This window comes from Ranitomeya imitator, chromosome 6 (genome assembly GCF_032444005.1).
Source record: "Ranitomeya imitator isolate aRanImi1 chromosome 6, aRanImi1.pri, whole genome shotgun sequence".
Lineage (NCBI taxonomy): Eukaryota > Metazoa > Chordata > Amphibia > Anura > Dendrobatidae > Ranitomeya > Ranitomeya imitator.
Genome location: NC_091287.1, coordinates 57952580 through 57973516, shown reverse-complemented (window position 1 = coordinate 57973516; position 20937 = coordinate 57952580). Strand labels below are relative to the sequence as shown.

General features: G+C 46.0%; 1 protein-coding gene across 4 annotated transcripts in view; it reads left to right on the top strand.

Annotated features, from left to right (window-relative positions):
- Window positions 1-18549, top strand: part of PFKP (phosphofructokinase, platelet) — a 128330-nt gene extending 109781 nt beyond the window's left edge. The window contains exons 18-22 of one of the 4 annotated variants that reach the window (XR_011313959.1): window positions 5013-5074; window positions 8887-8998; window positions 12243-12342; window positions 14257-15374; window positions 17967-18549. Coding sequence is in view for 3 of the 4 variants with exons in the window: in XM_069729695.1 (XP_069585796.1) it covers window positions 5013-5074; window positions 8887-8998; window positions 12243-12342; window positions 15269-15374; window positions 17967-18120 (534 nt within the window). In the remaining variant the exon portion in view is untranslated. The remainder of the gene's footprint in view (window positions 1-5012; window positions 5075-8886; window positions 8999-12242; window positions 12343-14256; window positions 15375-17966) is intronic. The other 3 variants (XM_069729695.1, XM_069729697.1, XM_069729694.1) reach the window with 3 other exon arrangements.
- Window positions 18550-20937: the final 2388 nt, after the last annotated feature.

Sequence of the window (20937 nt, the reverse complement as noted above, 5' to 3'; positions counted from 1 at the left end):
CAGGCGCCGGGCCTCTGTGACCTTTCCCTGCGCCTGCGTACTGCCTCAACAGTGCAGACAAAGTATGTCTGCGCCGGAGCCGCAGTGTGAAGACAACAAGAGGACGTCATCCTATGAAGATGGGAGGCCCCGGACTGGACCGTGACGCCCATCGGATCGGACCGCCCCTGGGTGAGTATAATGTAACCTCTTTTTCTCATCTTTCAGGATACATCGGGGGCTTATCTACAGCATTACAGAATGCTGCAGATAAGCCCCTGATGCTGGTGGGCTTAGCTCATCTTCGATTTTGGGGGTGACAGCTTCCCTTTAAAAGAGTTGTCCACCTTCGGAGACGTTTATTTTCTTATTAAATGCATGCAATTGGGGCTAAAAATAATTTTTGCATTAGGTTTCATTAAAAATATTTACCAGTTTGTCTCCTGTAGCCCCTGTATTAGGCCGGTTTCACACGTCAGTGGCTCCGGTACGTGAGGTGACAGTTTCCTCACGTAACGGAGCCATTGACACACGTAGACACAGTGAAATCAATGCATCTGTGCAGATGTCATTGATTTTTTGCGGACCGTGTCTCCGTGTGCCACGTGGGGCCGCCCATTACAATCATGAATATGCGGCTCCACCTCCCATAGGGTGGAGCCGCATATTCATTACTGTAAATGAGCGGCCCCACGTGACCTCTCATACAGTAGAAGGTGCGGCCAGGACAGGAAGCAGCGCCAGCCAGCGAGGCCGGGTGAGTATTTTAATAACAGCGGGGGGGCGCACAGGGGGTGGGGACATGGATCTTTATTTTAAACACGATTATTCATATCTTCTCTACAGCAAACGCTGCTGCAGGGAAGATATGAATCGCGGCTTCAGCACCAGATGCAGGGGACAGCTCTAAACTTTAGCGCTGTCTCCTGCACGGTGCGTGTGGTACCCAGTGGGCACACGGGCGGCACACGTGTGCCACACTGATGTGCCACAGAAACGCAGGGGCACACGGACACGGATAATTCCGGTACCGGAATTATCTGGACGTGTGAGACTGCCCTCACGTAGACACATTAAAATCAATGTGTCTCTGCACATGTCAGCGTGTTTTCACGGACCGTGTGTCCGTTTGAAAAACACGAAGACATGTCAGTGTTTGTGGGAACGCACGGATCACACGGACCCATTAAAGTCAATGGGTCCGTGTAAAACACGTACCGCACACGGATGCTGTCCGTGTGCAGTCCGTGTGCCGTGCAGGAGACAGCGCTACAGTTAAGCGCTGTCTCCCCCGCGTGTGGTGCTGAAGCCGGAATTCATCCCTTCTTCCCAGCAGCGTTCGCTGGAGAGAAGGAATGAATAATCTTTTTTTTCTTTCCCCTTAAAAATAAAGTTTGCGCGTCTCCACCCGCCTCCAATCCCCTGTGCGCCCCCCCCCCCCCCCCGCTTGCCAGGAAATACTCACCGACACCCAGCTCCAGCGATGTCTCCTCTCAGCACCGGCAGCAGGTCTTGTGTGAGCGGTCATGTGGTACCGCTCATTACAGTGAGGAATATGCGCATATTCCTCACTGTAATGAGCGGGACCACGTGACCGCTCACACAGGGCCTGCTGCCAGCGCTGAGAGGAGACATCGCTGGAGCTGGGTGTTGGTGAGTATTTCCTGGCAAGCGGGGAGGGGGTCGCACAGAGGATGGGAGGCGGGAAGGGACGCACAAACTTTATTTTTAAGGGAAAAGAAAAAAAAAAAGATTATTCCTTCTCTCCAGCGAACGCTGCTTGGAAGAAGGGATGAATGCTGGCTTCAGCACCGCACGCAGGGGACAGCACTTAACTGTAGCGCTGTCTCCTGCACGGTCCGTGTGGTCCTCAGTCGGCACACGGGCGGCACACGGCTGCCGCTCGTGTGCCACACTGATGTGCTACGTAAGCACACGGACACGGATAATTCCAGTGCCGTAATTATCTGGACGTTTGGGACAGGCCTTAGGCCGGTTTCACACGTCAGTGGCTCCGGTACGTGAGGTGACAGTTTCCTCACGTACCGGAGACACCGACTCACGTAGACACATTAAAATCAATGTATCTCTGCACATGTCAGCGTGTTTTCATGGACCGTGTGTCCGTTTGGAAAACACGGAGACATGTCAGTGTTCGTGGGAGCGCACGTATTACACGGACCCATTAAAGTCAATGGGTCCGTGTAAAACACGTACCGCACACGGATGTTGTCCGTGTGCAGTCCGTGTGCCGTGCAGGAGACAGCGCTACAGTAAGCGCTGTCCCCCCAGCGTGGTGCTGAAGCCGCTATTCATTTCTTCTCTCCAGCATCGTTCGCTGGAGAGAAGATATGAAATTTTTTTTTTGGTGTTTTAAAAAAAGATCCCTGTCCCCAACCCCCTCCCACCCCCTGTGCGCCCCCCTTCTGTTAATAAAATACTTACCCGGCTCCCTCGCTGCTTCCTGTCCTCGCCGCAGCTTCTCCTGTATGAGCGGTCACGTGGTGCCGCCCATTACAGTGATGAATATGCGGCTCCACCCCTATGGGAGGTGGAGCCGCATATTCATCACTGTAATGTGCGGCACCACGTGACCGCTCATACAGGACAAGCAGCGACGCTGAGCGGATGTAAGCGCCGAGGGAGCTGGCTAAGTATTTTAATGCCAGCGGGGGGGAGGGGGGCGCACAGGGGGTGGGAGGGAGCAGATTACCGGCACCTTTATTTTATAAACAAAAATAAATAAAAAAAACAGATTATTCATTCCTTCTTTCCAGAAAACGCTGCTGGAGAGAAGAAATGAATGGGGCTTCAGCACCACACGTGGGGGGGACAGCGCTTACAGTAGCGCTGTCTCCTGCACGGCACACAAACTGCACACGGACAACATCCGTGCGGTACGTGTTTTACACGGACCCATTGACTTTAATGGGTCCGTGTGATCGGTGCGCTCCCACGAACACTGACATGTCTCCGTGTTTTCCAAATGGACACACGGTCCGTGAAAACACGCTGACATGTGCAGAGACACATTGATTTTAATGTGTCTACGTGAGTCAGTGTCTCCGGTACGTGAGGAAACTGTCACCTCACGTACCGGAGCCACTGACGTGTGAAACCGGCCTCATAGGAAGTGCGACAGAATCATGTCCTCAAGCCATCTGATAAAATAAAGATAATGTCGCCAATCCTGTAAACTCACTCTGCGGCCAGCAATAGACAGTGTAATAGAGCAGCAATAGGAGGCTAACGCTGCAACATTTTTAACGAAACCCAATTGCAAAAATGTGTTTCAGCCCCATTTGCATGCATTAAAGTAAGAAAAAAATAATTGTCCACAAAAGGTGAACAATCCCTTTAAGTAATTCAGCGTATCTTATCGGTAGTTTGCTCTTCACCAAAACCTTACTCCAGTTGGAGATGGGAGTAACATTTCTAGTAAGAATTGCAGCCACTTTCCATGAATTTGAGAAGTCTGTGTAGCCGCACCTTGTCCGCTTCGACTCTTTCTTACCTCCACATACAGCTCTGGCAAAAATTAAGAGACCACCACATCAAACCCCTGTAATGGGCAGCCCAATCTCCAGACCTGAACCCCATTGAAAACCTATGGAATGTAATCAAGAGGATGATGGATAGTCACAAGCCATCAAACAAAGAAGAACTGCTTACATTTTAGTGCCAGAATCAGTGTGAAAGACTGGTGGAAAGCAGCCAAGACGCATGAAAGCGGTGATTAATAATCATGGTTATTCGATAAAATATTGATTTCTGAACTCTTCCGGAGTTAAAACATTAGTATTTTTGTTTCTTTTTCAAACGATTTTATTAACATTTTGAGAATAATTATAGTACTGGTTTTAGCATATTTTAGAATATCTCTGTTGTTGTTGTATAGTATTGTTGTTTCTAAATTATTATGATCTTTTTTTTTTTTTTTGCACAATTTGAGGTCTGAAAGCAGTGCATTTTTTTTTTGTCATTTTGATTTAGAAAATAAATACAAAATTTATTGCTTGAAATTCGGAGACATGCTGTCAGAAGTTTTTAGAGTAAAAGAGCAATTTATATTTTACTCACAAATATACCTATAAAGAGAAAAATCAGACACAGTGAACATTTTGCAGTGGTCTTACTTTTTGCCAGAGCTGTATATTGGTGTGGTTGCATAAACATAACTTGAAAATGGCAAAAAATTGCTACATTTGTGAGCAACTCTGCTTTGCTTGAAAATGTTGCAACAGTTCAAAGCGGTTGATGACACCTTTTCTGACTTTCACATATGGGCCCCATAGAGTTAAATGATAAGAGTATGGCTGCTTGTAGCCACCACTAGGGGGAGCTCAGGAGCTATCTGGTGACAGTAAGATATATAGGAGGCACCTAATGTAATAGTGACTGTAGGCGTCCAGGGCGTTCGCACTAAAGTGGGTGTAAGTTTGGATTACTGTGTCAGATTTGGAAGGTGGTTGAGAAGTGGTATTCCGTATATTTCTGTATTTTCTGAAGGCGCCCCCCCCCCCACCTTCCTCTAGAAACGTGAATTCCACCAATGCTGCATTCTGGCTGGTGTCCATCCAGCAGTGAGTAGAGAGTTGGCTATGTAGCCACCGTCTCTCTCCACCGAGTCCTATGGGACTACTAAATACAGCCGGGCAGATCTGTAAATGCTTCTCATACTTCTAAGATGTTTTCAAACACATGAAATGCGCCCTCCACATCTATACCGAGGCGTTGGAATAAACCAGGGTCAATGATCCTCAGATTAACATAAAAGGTCCAAGTTTGCAGAGGAGGAACATGAATTTCCTGAGACTCTATGCAAAATCTGTGGCAGAAAGGCCTTGAAAACCACAACTGCTACTCTTCATCCCTATGTCTGTGCTCATGGAAAATGAGCATTGTTATATTCAGAACTAGTGTCATTAGCAACAGATAGAAAGTGAGACCAACTTGAAATAACCAAAATCATATTTATTTCCATTTTATTTATATGTTAAGATTGAAAATAATGATTATCTCATGTCCTATAGGCAAACGTGGAGCATTTAACAGAGAAGATGAAGACCAGTATCCAGAGAGGCCTTGTCCTGAGGTACAGACATAACAGTATTAATTCATACGAGCTATTGAATCCGTTCTATGCCCGGGTGGCGAGCATTTATATTGGTATATGGTCTCCATTCTGGTATGTGCTGCTCCATCCTGCACCCCCATCCTGTCATGTGCTGCTCCCATCCTGCGCCTCCATCCTGACATGTGCTGCTCCATCCTGCGCCCCCATCCTGTCATGTGCTGCTCCATCCTGCGCCCCCATCCTGTCATGTGCTGCTCCCATCCTGCGCCCCCATTCTGACATTGCTACTCCCATCCTGCGCCTCCATTCTGACATGTGCTGCACCCATCCTGCGTCCCCATCCTGTCATGTGCTGCACCCATCCTGCGTCCCCATCCTATCATGTGCTGCACCCATCCTGCGCCCCCATCCTGTCATGTGCTGTTCCCATCCTGCACCCCCGTTCTGTCATGTGCTGCTCTCATCCTGCGCCCCCATTCTGACATGTGCTGCTCCCATCCTGCGCCTCCATTCTGACATGTGCTGCTCCATCCTGCGCCCCCATCCTGTCATGTGCTGCTCCCATCCTGCGCCCCCGTTCTGTCATGTGCTGCTCCCATCCTGCACCTCCTTTCTGTCATGTGCTGCTCCCATCCTGCGTCCCCATCCTGTCATGTGCTGCTCCCATCCTGCGCCCCCATTCTGACATGTGCTGCTCCCATCCTGCGCCTCCATTCTGACATGTGCTGCTCCATCCTGCGCCCCCATCCTGTCATGTGCTGCTCCCATCCTGCGCCCCCATTCTGACATGTGCTGCTCCCATCCTGCGCCCCCATTCTGACATGTGCTGCTCCCATCCTGCACCCCCATTCTGACGTGCTGCTCCCCTATTCTGTCATGTGCTGCTCCCATCCTGCGCCCCCATTCTGACATGTGCTGCTCCCATCCTGTGCCTCCATTCTGACATGTGCTGCTCCATCCTGCGCCCCCATCCTGTCATGTGCTGCTCCCATCCTGCGCCCCCATTCTGACATGTGCTACTCCCATCCTGCGCCTCCATTCTGACATGTGCTGCTCCATCCTGCGCCCCCATCCTGTCATGTGCTGCTCCCATCCTGCGCCCCCATTCTTACATGTGCTGCTCCCATCCTGCGCCCCCATTCTGACATGTGCTGCTCCCATCCTGCACCCCCATTCTGACGTGCTGCTCCCATCCTGCGCCCCCGTTCTGTCATGTGCTGCTCCCATCCTGCGCCCCCGTTCTGTCATGTGCTGCTCCCATCCTGCGCCACCATTCTTTAATTTGCTGCTCCCATCCATATGCCCCATACGCTGCTCCATAAAGGTTTATGGCCCCATAAGATGCTCCATATTATATGCCCACGTACACTGCTCCATAAAGGTTGATGGCCCCCATAAGATGCTCCATAGTATATGCCCTCGTACACTGCTCCATTATGGTTTATGGCCCCCATAAGATGCTCCATAGTATATGCCCCCGTACGCTGTTCCATAAAGGTTTATGGCCTCCATAAGATGCTCCATGGTATATGCCCCCGTACACTGCTCCATTATGGTTTATGGCCCCCATAAGATGCTCCATAGTATATGCCCCGTACACTGCTCCATTATGGTTTATGGCCCCCATAAGATGCTCCATAGTGTATGCCCCGTACGCTGTTCCATGAAGGTTTATGGCCCCCATAAGATGCTCCATACTATATGCCCCCGTACACTGCTCCATTATGGTTTATGGCCCCCATAAGATGCTCCATAGTGTATGCCCCGTACACTGCTCCATAAAGGTTTATGGCCCCCATAAGATGCTCCATACTATATGCCCCCGTACACTGCTCCATTATGGTTTATGGCCCCCATAAGATGCTCCATAGTGTATGCCCCGTACGCTGTTCCATAAAGGTTTATGGCTCCCGTAAGATGCTCCATTGTATATGGCCCCGTATGCTGCTGCAATATATATAAAAAAAAAATACCATACTCACCTATGGTCGCTGGGCGCCGAGTGCTGGGGGGCCTGAGCAGGCGGGGACACCGGCACGCTGTGGGGGTCAGATGCCGGAATCGCCGCCAGCTCAGGCCCCCCAGCACTTACTATATTAACCTGGCCCCGTTCCACCGCTGCGCGCCGCCATCTTCCCGGTCCTCTGGCTGTGACTGGTCAGTCAGAGGGCGGTGCCGGCGCGCATTAAGCGCGTCATCGCGCCCTCTGAACTGAAGGTCACAGGCCGAGGACCGGGAAGATGGTGGCGCGCAGCGGTGGAACGGGGCCAGGTGAATATAGCTCATACTTACGCTCTTGGCGGTCCCTGCTTCTTTGTTGGAGATCGCGGTGTGCGTTCAGTGTTTACGCATACCTCGATCTCCTGGGAGCGTCACTCTGTGGGGGCCAGACTGCGCCGGTGCTTGCGCTTGCGCAGTCTATAAAGGCTTCGGACAGAGTGACGCTCCCAGCGTTATATTATAGATACCTATATAACACCAATATATTCCACAGCGCTGTACAAGACGACGTGGGCAGCACATACAAGTTCCCCGTAGAAGCACTTGCCTTTGGTCAAATTTGTACCCAGGGCCTCACAGGTACAAGGCAACAGTGCAAACCACTGAGCCACCAATCACAGGACACTCTGTGACCTACACCCTTGTGTTACCTTTGGAGGGTATTTAACTGTGTTTCTTAGACTTGGTTCAAATTGGCATTATAGACTTTCTTTAAGTGAATGCAGTCAACTTGATAGAGTATTATAGCCTGCAGTGTTCAAAATAACAGACGTCTGCTGAAAACCTGAACATCCACATTAAAAGGAACCTGTCACCCCCAAAATCGAAGGTGAGCTAAGCCCACCAGCATCAGGGGCTTATCTACAGCGTTCTGTAATGCTGTAGATAAGCCACCGATGTAACCTGAAAGATGAGAAAAAGAGGTTATATTATACTCACCCAGAGGCCGTCCCGGTACGATGGGCGTCGCGGTCCGGTCCGGGGCCTCCTCTCTTCATCCGATGACGTCCTCTTCTTGTAGTCACGCTGCGGCTCCGGCGCAGGTGTACTTTATCTGTCCTGTTGAGGGCAGAGCAAAGTACTGCAGTGCACAGGCGCTGGGCCTCTCTGACCTTTCCCGGCGTGACTACAAGAAGAGGACATCATCGTAAGAAGATGGGAGGCCCCAGACCGGACCACGACGCCCATCGTACCGGGACCACCCCTTTTTCTCATCTTTTAGGATACATTGGGGGTCTTATCTACAGCATTCCAGAATGCTGTAGATAGCCCCTGATGCTGGTGGGCTTAGCTCACCTTCGATTTTGGGGGTGACAGGTTCCCTTTAAAAGTCTGTAGGATCCATCGGGATTCACCAGTATCTGTCATCAGCAAGCAAAAGTGACAGCTATCAAAAATATAGGGGAACAGACGACATTTTTTTTTTTGCTGATCGCTGTGCCAGCAGGGAACAATGATGAGAGCGGCCTTCAGCACCCAGCGCCATGGAACAACGCCAACAGTACCGTGCTTCCCAGGCTCCGGTACATGTGGTACTGATGTGGCACATGGTTGCCACACATGCCACAAGTATTACGCACATGTATACGCAGACTAAGATATCTCCGTTACTGTTTTTCCAGTACGGAAATACCGGGACGTATGAAAGAGGCCTAAGAGATAGCAGAACACTGAGGACGAGAGAGTGGAGAGTGAGTACAGCATCTAATCCTCAGGGAGGGCCAAAACAGACTGTAGATAGGGAGGAAAGTACATATAAAAATACGCACAGCTTGTATTCCTCTCATGCACAATTTTTATATCTAAAACCTTCTATTTTATTTATCAAGGAATGAAAACTGCAATGAAAATTACTCAACAGATTTTATTTATCAGCTTTACTCCGAGGAAGGAAAAGGAGTGTTTGACTGCAGAAAAAATGTACTAGGCCACATGCAACAGGTAACGTATGGACAGGTGCATGCTGAGTATTCAATACATAGAAAGGGTTCGCTGGGGGTTTCTAATATATAAAAAAAATTAGCTGGTTCAGGGCAAGAAGAGTGCAACAAAAAACAAAATACACTACTCGCCTGAAGGATCCCACATTCCAGCACTGCCACTCTGCACATGTCTTTGCTGCATCAAGGACATCTTCGAATACACATTACTGCTGAAAACAGCCAAAGAGAATCTGTCACCCGGTTTTTGCCAACTCATCTGAGGCGAGCATGATGTAGGGACAGAGAACCTGATTCCAGTGATGTATCACTGAGTTTACTGGGTACAGCAGTTGTGATTAAATCAGTTTTCTCTGCTGAATATGTAGCGGTGCCCTGAATGCTGAGATCTATATAACCCCACTGATAATATACAGTGTACCCAGAAAGTTGCCAATGAAAAAAGATCCTGCTCAACTTCATAGTATTATATATCATATAGTTCGGAGCACGGAGGACTTCTATGCCTGGACACAATCAGTAGCATGACATATACTTTCTTTATTACTGAATAATACTAGTAATACAGTGGAAAATTACTTATTATTCACTAATAAAGAATATATATATACAGTCATGGCCAAATGTATTGACACCCCTGCAATTCTGTCAGATAATACTCAGTTTCTCCCTGAAAATGATTGCAATCACAAATTCTTTGGTATTATTATCTTCATTTAATTTGTCTTAAATGAAAAAAACACAAAAGAGAATGAAGCAAAAAGCAAAACATTGATCATTTCACACAAAACTCCAAAAATGGGCCAGACAAAAGTATTGGCACCCTCAGCTTAATATTTGGTTGCACAACCTTTAGCCAAAATAACTGCGACCAGCCGCTTCCGGTGACCATCAATGAGTTTCTTACAATGATCTGCTGGAATTTTAGACCATTCCTCTTTGGCAAACTGCTCCAGGTCCCTGATATTTGAAGGCTGCCTTCTCCAAACTGCCATTTTTAGATCTCTCCACAGGTGTTCTATGGGATTCAGGTCTGGACTCATTGCTGGCCACCTTAGAAGTCTCCAGTGCTTTCTCTCAAACCATTTTCTAGTGCTTTTTAAAGTGTGTTTTGGGTCATTGTCCTGCTGGAAGACCCATGACCTCTGAGGGAGACCCAGCTTTCTCACACTGGGCCCTACATTATGCTGAAACATTTGTTGGTAGTCTTCAGACTTCATAATGCCATGCACACGGTCAAGCAGTCCAGTGCCAGAGGCAGCAAAGCAACCCCAAAACATCAGGGAACCTCCACCATGTTTGGCTGTAGGGACCGTGTTCTTTTCTTTGAATGCCTCTTTTTATTTCCTGTAAACTCTGTGTTGATGCCTTTACCCAAAAAGCTCTACTTTTGTCTCATCTGACCAGAGAACATTCTTCCAAAACGTTTTAGGCTTTTTCAGGTAAGTTTTGGCAAACTCCAGCCTGGCTTTTTTATGTCTCGGGGTAAGAAGTGGGGTCTTCCTGGGTCTCCTACCATACACTCCCTTTTCATTCAGACGCCGACGGATAGTACGGGTTGACACTGTTGTACCCTCGGACTGCAGGGCAGCTTGAACTTGTTTGGATGTTAGTCGAGGTTCTTTATCCAACATTCGCACAATCTTGCGTTGAAATCTCTTGTCAATTTTTCTTTTCCATCCACATCTAGGGAGGTTAGCCACAGTGCCATGGGCTTTAAACTTCTTGATGACACTGCGCACGGTAGACACAGGAACATTCAGGTCTTTGGAGATGGACTTGTAGCCTTGAGATTGCTCATGCTTCCTCACAATTTGGTTTATCAAGTCCTCAGACAGTTCTTTGGTCTTCTTTCTTTTCTCCATGCTCAATGTGGTACACACAAGGACACAGGACAGAGGTTGAGTCAACTTTAATCCATGTCAACTGGCTGCAAGTGTGATTTAGTTATTGCCAACACCTGTTAGGTGCCACAGGTAAGTTACAGGTGCTGTTAATTACACAAATTAGAGAAGCATCACATGATTTTTCGAAGGGTGCCAATACTTTTGTCCACCCCCTTTTTTATCTTTGGTGTGAAATTATATCCAATTTGGCTTTAGGACAATTCTTTTTGTGTTTTTTTCATTTAAGACAAATTAAATGAAGATAATAATACCAAATAATTTGTGTTTGCAATCATTTTCAGGAAGAAACTGAGTATTATCTGACAGAATTGCAGGGGTGTGAATACTTTTGGCCATGACTGTATATATATATATATATATATATATATATATATATATATATATATATATATGCGTGTGTGTTTTGAATGTGGATTTTCTATCTTTTCCTGCTACACTGTACTGTATATTGACTGAAGGCTCCTAATGAGCGGTGGAGGCGTTGAATAGGAGTAGTCCTGTAGTGATAATCTCCTACTGATAAAACGCTATTATTGAAACAACAGCACACAGCCTAGTAAGTGACACATCACTGAAGTCAGGGTCTCAGCTCCTACATTATGCTACTCACAGATTGCATAGCAAAAACCTAATGACTGATTCCTTTTAAAGGGTTTGTTTGGTCTCGTGATGAAAGTCTGCAGTCACCCTATGTGAATCCTGGCAGTGTGTTCAACCTCCTGTTAGGATTTTCCTGTGTTGAGGCTGAGAGCAGGCGGTGATATGACCATAAGCACGTGATTGGCATACGTCCAGTCACATTCCATGTAGACATGCGTAGCCTCAATCAATGCGAGTGAAATGAGTGAGGCCAAGGTCTAGTTGGCACCTGACCAAATTGCATACTTGCAGTAACATGATCGCCCACTCTCACCAGCGACAGTGGATAATCCTGACAGCATGTGGCGCGCGCACTGTAAGGATTTAGGAGTCGGCAGTCACCACCTCTTTAAACCTACCTCATTGCAAGGAGGTATTTGTATCAGGCTTCAAAGTAATAAGGTGATCGATTTGATTTAATAAACAATATGAATGAGGAATTGTGAGAATTAGTGCGTTTCACTCAGTCATGTAATATAACCTAGAAGGGATGACTATTCCTGTGTTGGAGCAGCGCTATCACCCCACGGCCATCTGCTTTGGTCGTAGTTTGACCGTGAATCATAGATGTATGTGTATAAATATAGAGAGGACCATACTTACCCCCTTAGAATGAGTTAGGAGTCACACGTTATTGAACGGTGACCATAGGCCGGGACAGATCTAACAATTCACCATCTTGAATGTATCTTCTTACAGGGTGGCGCGCCTTCACCATTCGATAGAAATTTTGGCACAAAAATCTCAGCAAAAGCCGTTCAGTGGATCTCCAGGAAACTGAAGGAAACCTACAGAAAGGGTAAGCGATGACTAACACTGAATATGTCTATGCGTAAAGGTGGGAAAGCAGAGGAGGATCAGGCAGGACCTGCGGCACACAAGACTAGAGGGGATTGTCCTTAGCAGTCACCCATTATCTGCTCTTTTTTTTTTGGGGGGGGGGGGGGAACGTTGCTCGTTTTCACAAACATTGTTTTGGTTAGGGCCATGTGTGCGTCACAACTCTGAGATCAGTGTCAATTTGTGACATAGAAGTTTCCCAATGTGTTGGATTATCGATCACTGGTCTCACGTGACTCACTTGCCATGGACATTCCTCCAAGGCACATGTGGCTGCGACTAAGGCTTCTTTCACATTTCCATCGGTAGTTGGCCGTCACAAAGCGACGGCGCGACGGTCGTTTGAGAAATAGTGGATAACGTGTGCAGCGGATGCAGTGTTTCAACGGGTCCGTTGTCCTGAAAGGTAAAAAGTGTAAAATCCCGGGGAGGAGAGAGATTTCCTGCTGGGCATGCTCAGTAGGATCCAACGTACAGAAAAACATTCCCTTGAACGTTTTTAGCAGACAACGGTCCGCCAAAATGCACAGGATCCAGTGCACGACGGACATAACGTGTGCCCATACGTCGCTAATACAAGTCAATGGGGAAAAAACGGGATCCTGCCTACAAATTTGCAGGATCATGTTTTTTCACAAACCGACGTATTTCGACGGGAGGAGAAAGACTTCTCTTCACACTTCCGTCTTTTTCCTTCCGTCGAGTTTTGAAAAAAAAAAAAACAGGATCCTGCACATTTTTCTGCAGGATCCTGTTTTTCCCCATAGACTTCATCCGTCGTGCACTGGATCCATCGGATAATAGCAGTCCGTTGTGCGGAGAAAACGTTCAGTGGAACGTTTTTTCTGCACGTTGGAAAATCGCTCAGCGACGGGTCCTGCGCTTGAAGTTGTTGGCCATAATGGAAGCCTATGGACGCAGGATCCGTCGCTTAGCGTCAAACACTGCAGTCCTGCGACGTATCCCGTTTTTTCATTCTGAGCATGCCCGGAACCATTTTCCAAGTCAGGAAAATTCACGCTCTCTCATTTTATACCTTAAAATTCAGGCTGGAACTCGTTCAACGCATCCTTCATAACACTGGTTGCGTTACACACGTTTTTCCACAACATCAGGCCGTACCTCGAACGATGGGAGGGTGAAAGAGGCCTAATCTGCAATACGGATACTTTACAGATCCAAAATGGTCTTGTGGCAGCAAGTTGCAGAGATGTTTTGGCCACTTGACTTGTCTGTAGCTGGGGCTACATGGCTACTTTGGCTTTTCAATGTGTGTCATGGCCAAAGATCATTGCTACATTGCAGCGCGATGCAGTCACATTGCGACCCTTAGGCTGCCGCAGGCAAGCAAGTCACATAATGGTTTGATCTAGTCAGATTTTTTTTCTTTTTACTTGCGTGTGCAGTACCCTTGGGTTCACAATGTGGCCCTATCCACCTGCATTACACGGCCATGTAGCAGTACTACAGACCAGTGGGACAAGTTGCCATGTGGCCCCAAGCTTATTATCTGATTGGGACATAAATGCCTATATCAGACACAGTCATGTTGTGGGTGTCGTGATCCCATGCAGTCGGCATAATGACCCATATGGGTGTGCCCGAGTACATCCCGTGTAGACTTCTTTAGTTCCCTGGTATAGATAGATGCACATTACTCTGTCCTGAACTGCGATTATATTGCCCTGTATATGAGATTTGTCATGTATTCTTACACAGCTTTTGCTGCCATGTTTTGCTTTCCGTCGTAGTGTTGCGAGTTTGCTTGGTGCGCACGGCTTTCAGCTGCCTTTTAGATCATAGTGACAATTGTAGCTAAAAGACTTTTTTTTTTGCTTTTATATTTTCTTTCATGGCAACTTGGGATCCCTAGATGAAGGTAATGTCTAATTATTACTTGGTGTAAATATTACAAATGCTTTCACCTCCCTGCCTGTAGGGGCGCACTATTGTACCTTCTCTTTTGCCCTCCACTAACCATGTCCAAGATCCAGAACATAGAACTAACCCGTACACAACAGAGGGCGACATAAAGACTGCAAGATTACATCAAGTCAGTCTCAGCGAGGTTGGATTGCAACCCGTGATTGTGGCAAAAAAAAATCTGAAGATGTTGGGTTTACAGTCTGCGTGTAACTTGGCCTCTATAGTCTAATAACATATCTGAAACGTGGCTGCATTTTTTAGGCCGTTTCAGACTCGCGTTCCTGTGCACTGCAAATGCCAGCGTGCTTCTTCCGTGAAGCTCCGCCTACTGCGACCAGCGTTTCCCTGCGTACCTATCTTTAACATTAAGACATGCGTTGTATGTGGATGTGTCCGCATGCGGTAACTTGCAGAAACGCAAAATTCCCCCCAATCTCCACTCTCTTCTGTGATTGACAGCTTTGGCTTCATACAGTCAGAGAAAGGCGGAGGTAGTGAGAAATCAAGCAGGTGGGAAGGTGTATATAAATGATATTTACATTTGCTGCTTTTGGAGTGCAGTATGTGAAGTCTCTGGTTGTAGAGAGCAACTGGGCGTGTGCCTACACCACTCGCTCCCACTCTCAGCTCAAGTGTCGTAGATCAGCTCCCAAGCTGTGATTGCCAGCATCTGGGAGGGGTGAAAGTGCACGGCCCACAGAAAAGAAGAAATGTCCAGTTGTACTACAAGTGGAGATTTCACATATTGTGCTCTAAAAGCAATAAATGTGAATCTCTCTGCAATAGAGCAAAGTGGCGCATAACAGAAAGAGAGAGGCAGAATCAGATCAGGGGAGCTCAACATTTTTTTACAAGGTATTTAAGTCAATTTTTTTTTTTGAGTAAGTGACAGGTCCTCTTTGATAACTTGTCAGCCTAAAGTGATGATGTACTAACCAATGTTATTCTCCAACCTCCAGGCAGGATATTTGCAAACACAGAAGACAGTGTATGTCTATTAGGGATGCGCAGACGAGCTCTTCTCTTTCAGCCAGTTATGCAACTCAGAGACGAAACGGATTTCAAGTAAGTGCTGATGTAAATCAGAAACCATATTGTCAGCACTAGGCCTCATCTAAACAACAGGCCGATAGGATTGGCATTTCTAAGTGCCTGTTGTGGAGAACCATCACCAGCAATGACAGGGTAGAATGTGGACATGTGTGGGCTGCATTTCCGTGGAGCACCACTGCATCATTTCTTAGAAGGGCAGCAGAGCCAAATCATTGCAATTTAGGGTTTTTACGGTCAGACTATCAGAGATCATAAAGGGATAGCTTATCGTCACAACATGCCATCAGGATGGGAATAATACAGGGTGGGCCTGTGCTAGCATTTCTTCTGCGGTGTCACATGACCCTCTTCCCATTGGAAAAAATAAAGTTGGATCCAAAATGGCCGCCATTGTCACCATCCATCTTGAAAAGTTTCCCGATCATATACAGGTCCTTCTCAAAAAATTAGCATATAGTGTTAAATTTCATTATTTACCATAATGTAATGATTACAATTAAACTTTCATATATTATAGATTCATTATCCACCAACTGAAATTTGTCAGGTCTTTTATTGTTTTAATACTGATGATTTTGGCATACAACTCCTGATAACCCAAAAAACCTGTCTCAATAAATTAGCATATTTCACCCATCCAATCAAATAAGTGTTTTTTAATAACAAACAAAAAAACCATCAAATAATAATGTTCAGTTATGCACTCAATACTTGGTCGGGAATCCTTTGGCAGAAATGACTGCTTCAATGCGGCGTGGCATGGAGGCAATCAGCCTGTGACACTGCTGAGATGTTATGGAGGCCCAGGATGCTTCAATAGCGGCCTTAAGCTCATCCAGAGTGTTGGGTCTTGCGTCTCTCAACTTTCTCTTCACAATATCCCACAGATTCTCTATGGGGTTCAGGTCAGGACAGTTGGCAGGCCAATTGAGCACAGTAATACCATGGTCAGTAAACCATTTACCAGTGGTTTTGGCACTGTGAGCAGGTGCCAGGTCGTGCTGAAAAATGAAATCTTCATCTCCATAAAGCATTTCAGCCGATGGAAGCATGAAGTGCTCCAAAATCTCCTGATAGCTAGCTGCATTGACCCTGCCCTTGATGAAACACAGTGGACCAACACCAGCAGCTGACATGGCACCCCACACCATCACTGACTGTGGGTACTTGACACTGGACTTCAGGCATTTTGGCATTTCCTTCTCCCCAGTCTTCCTCCAGACTCTGGCACCTTGATTTCCGAATGACATGCAAAATTTGCTTTCATCAGAAAAAAGTACTTGGGACCACTTAGCAACAGTCCAGTGCTGCTTCTCTGTAGCCCAGGTCAGGCGCCTCTGCCGCTGTTTATGGTTCAAAAGTGGCTTTACCTGGGGAATGCGGCACCTGTAGCCCATTTCCTGCACACGCCTGTGCACGGTGGCTCTGGATGTTTCCACACCAGACTCAGTCCACTGCTTCCTCAGGTTCCCCAAGGTCTGGAATCGGTCCTTCTCCACAATCTTCCTCAGGGTCCGGTCTCCTCTTCTCGTTGTACAGCGTTTTCTGCCACATTGTTTCCTTCCAACAGACTTACCATTGAGGTGCCTTGATACAGCACTCTGGGAACAGCCTATTTGTTGAGAAATTTCTTTCTGGGTCTTACCCTCTTGCTTAAGGGTGTCAATGATGGCCTTCTTGACATCTGTCAGGTCGCTAGTCTTACCCATGATGGGGGTTTTGAGTAATGAACCAGGCAGGGAGTTTATAAAAGCCTCAGGTATCTTTTGCATGTGTTTAGAGTTAATTAGTTGATTCAGAAGATTAGGGTAATAGGTCGTTTAGAGAACCTTTTCTTGATATGCTAATTTATTGAGACAGGTTTTTTGGGTTATCAGGAGTTGTATGCCAAAATCATCAGTATTAAAACAATAAAAGACCTGACAAATTTCAGTTGGTGGATAATGAATCTATAATATATGAAAGTTTAATTGTAATCATTACATTATGGTAAATAATGAAATTTAACACTATATGCTAATTTTTTGAGAAGGACCTGTATACTAATGTGCCACTAACAGGAAGTTGACATCACCAACCATTCCCATTTTATTTACGTGTATCCATATAAATGGCCCACCCTGTACTTTAGATTTCACAATACAACTTACATACACTATTAAATAGATGACCACTTAGATATTACGTTCTCCAATGTTAAAGATACCCAATACTCGCCTTCCATACCAGCGATGTCAGTGCCTGGTCTCCCAAGGCTTGCATGACACTTATGCTACGTGAGCCCTGCAGCCAGACAGCCGTCACTAATGTGCTGCAGTGCCCACACATCCACAGACGTCTGTTTCGTTCAAAGGAAGTGAGAGCACATCAGCCCCATAGCGGCCGCAGGTTCGCTGCAGGGTTCATGAGGTATGACAAGGTTACACAAGTCTTGAGAGACCAAGCTCCAGCGTAGCTGGAATGGCGCCTGTACGAGAGCCAGATTAAGGTGGTTTTAACATTGGGAAATGTATTTGTGAAGGGGTTGCCGGAGTAGTGGAATACCCCTTTAAGTCGTACTGTTTCACATATACTGAAACAATGTTTCCTGCTTTCTAATTCCAGACACCGGATTCCAAAGGAGCAATGGTGGCTGAAGCTGAGACCACTGATGAAAATTCTGGCCAAGTACAAGACCAGCTATGACATTTCAGATGCTGGCCAGCTAGAACATGTTCACGTGCCCAGACCAAAAGGATCGGATGCAGGAGCGATCTAAAGGCCACGTCCCCATCCTCGTATCATAGCCTGTCTGTTTCCATTGTGTGCTTTACCGCTCTATTATAGAATGATTAACCATTTTATCTTTTGTAATTTAAATTATATTGTCCCAGCACTTTATGTCCACGCAGTGTCCAGGTTATCTCCAAGAAGTAAGTAGTAATAAAGAGTATTACAGATGGAAAGTGTAGAAGATTTTACATCACCTCGTTCACTGTCCAGAGTTTATTTTTCTTCCCTTATCCATCGTCACAGAGGTGAATGGGCGGCATTGTTCCCTGTGTGTGGTGTGTAATACGCTGCTTATTACACTCTGTGTAGGAGATGTAATGGAGCCACATTTACATGTGCTGTCTGGATTTCTTCCCCTTCGGTGACAAGTTGCAGGATACATTGATGTGATGTAATAAAGTAACTTTGCAAAACATTATGTGGTTGGAGATTCTGTAGGAAGAAGTCATCTCTGGGGTAGATCCAGTTCCATAATGTCAGTGTATGGGGTCAGGTAACGAGTTTATTTGTATCCATAAACCATTCTATGGCCAGTCTGGTTCGTGGCGTTTGCCCCTCATCAGCATGGAGCAGAGGTGTGCGAGTAGCAAGGTTGAACATTGAGGCTATGTTCACACTTTGCAGATTCCACTGCGGATTTTTCCGCAGCAGAATTCCAAAATCCGCAGTGAAAACCCGTTGCGGTTTTTACTGCGGATTTATCGCGGTTTTTACTGCGGTTTCTTCTGCGGATTTTCATCTGCAGTTTTCTATTGGAGCAGGTGAAAATCCGCAGAAAAGAAGTGACATGCTGCGGAATGTAATCCGCAGCGTTTCCGCGCGTTTTTTTCCGCAGCATGTGCACAGCGTTTTTTGTTTCCCATAGGTTTACATTGTACTGTAAACTCATGGGAAACTGCTGCAGATCCGCAGCGGTCAAATCCGCAAAGTGTGAATATAGCCTGAAGGGATTGTCCACTACTCTATTTTTCCTCTCTGTTTATGAGAACAGAGACAATTTTTAACAACCAGTAAATTGCAAAGTTTCTTGTTTTTACAAGCCCTTTTCAATTTAAACTAATCTCCGCTTGTATAACTTATTGAGCCCCAGTGATAAGTTATTAGCTACCTCCACGACAGGTGATAAACTGCTTACGTTCCTCAGGATGTAGGCCACCATACCTCCCCTAATCTGGTGTCCAGGATAGTGACAAGTCTTATTCCGCTACCAGATAAAAGGCACGAGAATAATAACGTTCATGGCTGTATTGAAACAACGGTAAGAGGTCATAGGGGTGGAGCCACACTCCTGAAGAGTCAAGAGGGCCACATCTCCCCAGGCTTGATTGATATCCTACAGGTTACATTTTTCTTTATCATATTATGATACATTGTCTGGTGTAAGCTTTTTTTTAAAAATTTTTTTGTCATTCTTCTTGTGGTATTCACCGACCATCAAAATGGCGCATGTGGTTCATGAATTTGGCACAAAGTCTAAAAGCAGTCATTTTTTTCTGGTCAACAACCATTATTGAGAAGACATGCATAAAACCACATCAGGGGAATGCTGGAGTAGAGTTGTGACAAATTGTGACTATTTAAAACATCTCAATTGATAAATTAGCTGAAAATATCTGGAATTGTTGATAAAACTCGGCCAAAAAAAAAAAAAAAAAAAAAAGACAGGTCAGCACATAAGACTCAAAAAAGGTGCAAACTGAATAATGAATTAGTCGTATTCGGGGAAAAAAACAAAAACTCAAAGGCCCTGATGAATTGGGGCTTTAAAAAGGGGCTGGCCCAAAACAAACAGCAACCTCTGCCCCCAATGAGCACTCGTTTGAGAACCCCCAGTGCATGCTGGGATACACAAAATAAATAAAGTAGTTAGGAGTAGTGGGAATTATAGGAACTTTCTAATTAAAAGTATACTTAAAGGGAAGGTGCCATCAAAAAAAATTTTTTTTTCAGAAATTGTAAAAATGTAAAGAATTAATGATTACATTTTCTTAAAAAATATTATCATTTGTTTATAATTTAGTAAAATATGAAAAATAATTTGAAAAGTTTTGGAATTTCCACTTTTCAACACTAGGGGGAGCAGCTGCTGAAATTTCAGAAAAACCTAGTGTACAAATAGCTCACATTACTGCACTGCAGTAATTATGGGCGGAGTCTGCTGACGTGTGTGATGTCTCCTCCCCTTCTGGGCGTTTGCTAAGGGATTAGAGAGGATGATATTCAGGAACCCAGTGAGCAGCCATTTTGTTGGTGACTGCAGAGTATGGCTGCCGTCACACTATCAGTATTTGGTCAGTATTTTACCTCAGTATTTGTAAGCCAAAACCAGGAGTGGAACAATTAGAGGAAAAGTATAATAGAAACCTATGCACCACTTCTGTATTTATCACCCACTCCTGTTTTTGGCTTACAAATACTGAGGTAAAATACTGACCAAATACTGATAGTGGACGGCAGCCTTAGGCTACTTTCACACTAGCGTTGTTGGCTGTACGTTGCAATGCGTCATTCAGGAAAAAAAACACATCCTGCAAAGTTGTCTGCAGGATGCGTTTTTTCCCCATAGACTAACATTACCGACGCATTGCGACGTATTGCCACACGTTGCAACTGTCGTGCGACGGTTGCGTCATGTTTTGGTGGACCGCCGCCACAAAAAAAGTTACATGTAACGTTTGTTTGTGCATCGAGTCCACCATTTTCGACCGCGTATGCACGACCGAAACTCCGCCCCATCCTCCCCAGACCTTACAATGGGGCAGCAGAAGCGTCGTAAGACTGCTTCCGCTGCCCACGTCGGACA